This window comes from Hibiscus syriacus, unplaced genomic scaffold, assembly GCF_006381635.1.
Source record: "Hibiscus syriacus cultivar Baekdansim isolate YM2019G1 unplaced genomic scaffold, ASM638163v2 tig00110422_pilon, whole genome shotgun sequence".
Classification (NCBI taxonomy): domain Eukaryota; kingdom Viridiplantae; phylum Streptophyta; class Magnoliopsida; order Malvales; family Malvaceae; genus Hibiscus; species Hibiscus syriacus.
Window position 1 is genome coordinate 34,320 of NW_024062732.1, and position 4,597 is coordinate 38,916.

At 34.5% G+C, this 4,597-nt stretch overlaps 1 protein-coding gene across 1 annotated transcript; it reads right to left on the reverse strand.

The window, feature by feature from the left end:
* Positions 1-936: 936 nt before the first annotated feature.
* LOC120124681 (serine/threonine-protein phosphatase PP1-like) lies at positions 937-3,805 on the reverse strand. Its single transcript, XM_039143283.1, has 4 exons — positions 3,612-3,805; positions 1,949-2,508; positions 1,374-1,643; positions 937-1,185 (listed from the first exon to the last, which is right to left on the reverse strand). The coding sequence occupies exons 1-4, from the start codon at positions 3,784-3,786 to the stop codon at positions 1,162-1,164; spliced, it is 1,029 nt and encodes a 342-aa protein (XP_038999214.1). The 5' UTR covers positions 3,787-3,805; the 3' UTR covers positions 937-1,161.
* Between the last annotated feature and the right edge of the window lie 792 nt (positions 3,806-4,597).

Here is a 4,597-nt window from a genome sequence, read left to right on the forward strand (position 1 = left end):
ATAAAGCTCCCCTTGTCCCCCATGAAGTTCTACCATTGGCTTCGGTTATGGTAGTTTAGGAGAAAAATATATTAGATCATAAATATTTTTTTACCGAGCTTGGTTCTAGACTCACTAAAATAATATAGTAATGGGTAAACTACTTCAAATACCACTTATCTTTAAACTCGGGCTCGTTTATACAACTAACGTTTCAATTTTTCCAATTTTAATACTGATGTTTACTTGTATAGAAAACAAAAGTTTTTTTTTTCTAAAATGGTAATCAAATCACCTTTAACAAATACCATCTATAAAAAGTTTATTTTTTTGGGATTCTGAGGAAATTTAGGAGTTATTTTTGGGATTTTCTAAAATTTAAGGTGTTCTTTTTAATTTTAATAATTTCATGAATTTTTACAAAAAAAAAAACATTCCGAATACGTGGCTCATGTTATGTATATATGTTTGTAAGAAATATTAAAATTTTAGGCTGGCATAGTGGTTAAGGTTTAGTTCAAATTACCCCATCACTTACTAAATTTTTCAAAACAAACCTACGTCGTTTTAGAGTTTTTAGCACCAAATACAATCATACCAAGAAACGTCATTTTGGTGAGATAACTACATCAGCAACGTCACTAAGCACCGTTGTCATGTCATCGTCTAATTAGATCATTAATGTTAGAGTGATATAATTACACTTAAAAGTACATGTTTGTGCTAAATTCGATAACATTGAAACGCTAGTGGTATAAACGAGTCCGAGCATAAAAGTAAGAGGTATTTAAAGTAATTTACCCTAAATTAAAAGGTATTTTCTTATGTAAAAAGTGCTAACAATTATGTCTACAAAAGGAACCCAAAATCAAGAGCCTGTTATCTCCACGACATGGATTCATAGCAGAACCCGCAAGACCTTTAAATTCATAGCAGCTACTACTAGGTGTACAAGGAGGAAGGGAAGGGAACGGAAATTACAGCCCTTCCATCTTCAAACCAGAATTTATATAACAGAAATAAATTATTTGCATTAGTTCTTAATGATTACTCCCATTTTTTTTTCTCTTTTACCATTTAAGCGTATTATTCGGAAATCAAGAGGACCTCAAAGTTTTCTTGAATGCGATTCCGGTTCATGACATAATTCTGTTCCGGCTTGCCACCACGCAAATGTCGCTCTCATATCTTTGTACCAAGGAGTGACTGAAATGACATAAAAAACACAAATAGGGGAGTTAACGACATTTAATGAGTGACTTGAAATGAGAATGGAAGCTACAATGTGAGATCCATGGGAGATGTTAAAAACACCGGCATATAAATAGAATTAACTTATAGCCACAACTGCATATTAGTTAAATAGTCGAAGAAGATATAATCGTAGCACTTACCTTGACTCCTGCAGGAGTGTTTCCAGGCTTGGCTGTTGTTGTGCTCCCAAAGACACTGGAAGAAGGGTTCCCGGGCCTAGCTGTGGTCGTGCTCCCGAAGTTAAACCCGGGCTTTTTATCAGCAGGCTTCAATATTTGAAAGGAGCACATCAAAGTCTCATCCACACTCATCATGGCTCCAGCATTATCAAACTCTCCACAATAATTAGGTGCTGAAAATATAGTTACAAGTTGTCGGTTGGCAAAGAACTCATACCCTTCTTCCACAACCTGTAAAAAATATATTAGAAAAATCTTATTTAAGAGCACAAGTACTTAAGCTAATGATCATGTCCTCTGTGATTAGTAATGAGGAATATGCAGACTGTTGTCTGAACACAGTAATGACATTCGAAGGCAATGTCAAGGGTTCAACAACTGTTGTATAGGGATACAGTAATTGCACAAGAGTGTGGTTTCTGGATAATATCCTAATCCAAATGAGTTATGCATTCTTCTTGAACTAGATTAACAGCAGAAGATACTAACTCCTAGTAGAAGCAAAGCATAATGCAAGCTATTAAAGCAAGTAAAACCTGGTGGGCACGGCAAATGAGATCTAGGTCATGCTTCTGTAAAAACTCCGACACTTTATCAGGACCAAAAGTAAATGAAACACCTCTGTCGTTCATTCCCCAACCTTGAACATCTTTATTGGGATCAGACCAGAGAACATCACAGAGCAAACCGGTGTCTGGAACATCAGTCGGGCGTTGTAAATTTCTAATCTCGTCCAAATTATTCAGATCGGGAGAAAGGCCTCCATGCATGCACAGAATCTTCTCATCAATTAGTGCTGCCACTGGAAGGCAGTTAAAACATTCAGTGAATGTCTTCCATACCCTAACATTAAATCTTCTCTTACACTCATCAAAGAACCCATATATGCGGTTTATAGAAGCACATTCATGGTTACCCCTCAATAGGAAAATTTTTTTGGGGTATTTTATCTTGTAGGCAAGAAGAAGGCATATTGTCTCCAGACTTTGCTTGCCTCGATCAACATAGTCCCCCAAAAATAAGTAGTTGGCATTTGGAGGCAATCCACCATACTCAAAAAGCCTTAAAAGATCAGAATATTGACCATGAATATCACCTGAATATCATAAACAAATTTCAGACAGGAAAAAAGGTCATAAGTTATTTATGCATCAAATTCGCAAAGTAAACATGCAGCATAACATTCTAGACTTCATGCTAGAGCTCTTTAAACAACAGATACTTTAAACTGGAATCCTTGCAGGTTTCAGCTAAACTGTATCACAAATTTTCATACACAACACATGTGAGACAACACTAGGTCATAAAGAAAACAATCACGCAAATTCTTCAAAAGATTCAGAATACGACAAACAGTTCAGAATTTCTAGGAAAAAACAATCATACAATCAAGACACTCGAAGTCCAATTCCTCCACCACAGCAAAAGGGGAAATGAGGACAATCAAATAGAAAATTGAAGAAATGGGAATAACTAGCATGGCACAAGTAATTAAAGAAATAACACAAATGGAAACCCTGACTAGATCAACATCCAATGCGTGAGACTCACAGAAAGAAAAATTTAACCAACTGAAGTCTTAGGATTAACAAAAGGAGCTGGTTTTCAGGGAAAAGAAAGATGCAAGTCTAGGTACAAAATAAAATACAGCGAGGCATGTTGAACACTTCAAAAAACTATTGCGAAATCGAAAGCATGATCAAGCTTTATTTCGAGTTGGTCACTTTGATCTACACTCGAATTGTGAATTCATTCAATGCAATAAGGTTGACATTAACCATAACATTTCTGCTAATTTGTTAAAATTTAAAAGATGAAATGAACCTTCACCAACCTTAAGCAATAGAAAACACAGAAAACCACATCATTCATCTAAACAAAAACGCAGTCATCAGCAAACCAACAAGCAAAAATATCACTCGATAAATTCATTAGAAGCGTCCATGGCTTTAACTAATAATCGAAAACTATCCAACATACATGTAAACCACACTTACCTAATAAATCAATAAAAATTAATAAAATTAATTGCAAATCCTGGAAGGTAAATTAGACGTCACAATAAGTCTTAATCAAACTATAAATAAGGAGTTCAATTCCCAAAAATAAATCTTAAATTCACAAAATTAACTTTCACATCGTCGAAATAGATCATAAAAAAGTAAGCATTCTGTAATAAAAAAAGAAGATAAAAAATACCACAGATTTTGATGGGTGCTTCAAGTTCCAACAAATTGGGTTGCTGTAAGAAAATCTCTTTAGAAACAACACAGAGCTGTCGAATTTCTGATTCAGATAGCTGAACTTGTTTCCCCGGTCGACCCCTGACTTCCAAAAGCCGGTTTATAATATCATCAAGTAACCCTTGCTCCATTCTTTTAACCCCTCTGTTTCTCTATCTCTTATCTCTTTTCAAACAGAGAAGGGTCTTCGAGATTGACACAAAAAACTAAAAGAAAGAGAGAAGTCAACGGCTTTTTTTCTTCTTTTCTAAGGGATGCGAAGAGGAAAGAGAGACGAAGAGCATGCCGTCGGCGAAGATAGAGCGAACTGTCTGTGTCGTTTCTAAAAGGAGAGGGGATGTCGTTTTAGAGAAATCAATAAGCTTTTGTATGCGTCATTTGTGTATAGGGCTTTGGTTGAAAAGGTAAAGGCGAAAAAAAAATAGACTTTCAAATAATTTTAAGTGTAGATTGTTTATATCATTAGCGTTTTAATTTTATTAATTTTAATATTAGCACTTAATATTAATTGTAATTATATCATTTTGTTGTTAATAACTTAATGACACAATAAATATGTCATCTTCCTACCGTAATATTACTGACATGATTCTCTCACCAAAATATTATTTTAATGTAACTGTTTTGAGGTTCAAAATTAACAAACGTGATTTTATTGAAGTTATCCAATGAAAAATTGATTTTCATGATATTATAATTAAAATTCTTCGTAAGTCAATAATAAACGCCCAACTAAACTAATTTAAAAACTTGACAAAACTAATATATATGTTAATTTTTTCTCACGAGAGCTTTTCTAGCTGCTTGTGATTGACCATCTTCTTTAGCACCTGATTTAACTACTGAAGCTGCAGCAGCTGCCAGCGAAACCGATTTCATCTCTTCCAGTTTCTTCTGAATTTCAGTCCTCGCCTTGTCAATTAACAATTTTCGAGCATCAAA

Coding starts and splice junctions, on each gene's coding strand:
- LOC120124681 (XM_039143283.1), bottom strand. CDS start 3,786: ATGGAGCAAGGGTTACTTGATGATATTATAAACCGGCTTTTGGAAGTC. Junction 2,509..3,611: donor AGCACCCATCAAAATCTGTG/GTATTTTTTATC, acceptor TATGATATTCAG/GTGATATTCATGGTCAATAT. Junction 1,644..1,948: donor TCATTTGCCGTGCCCACCAG/GTTTTACTTGCT, acceptor TATTTTTTACAG/GTTGTGGAAGAAGGGTATGA.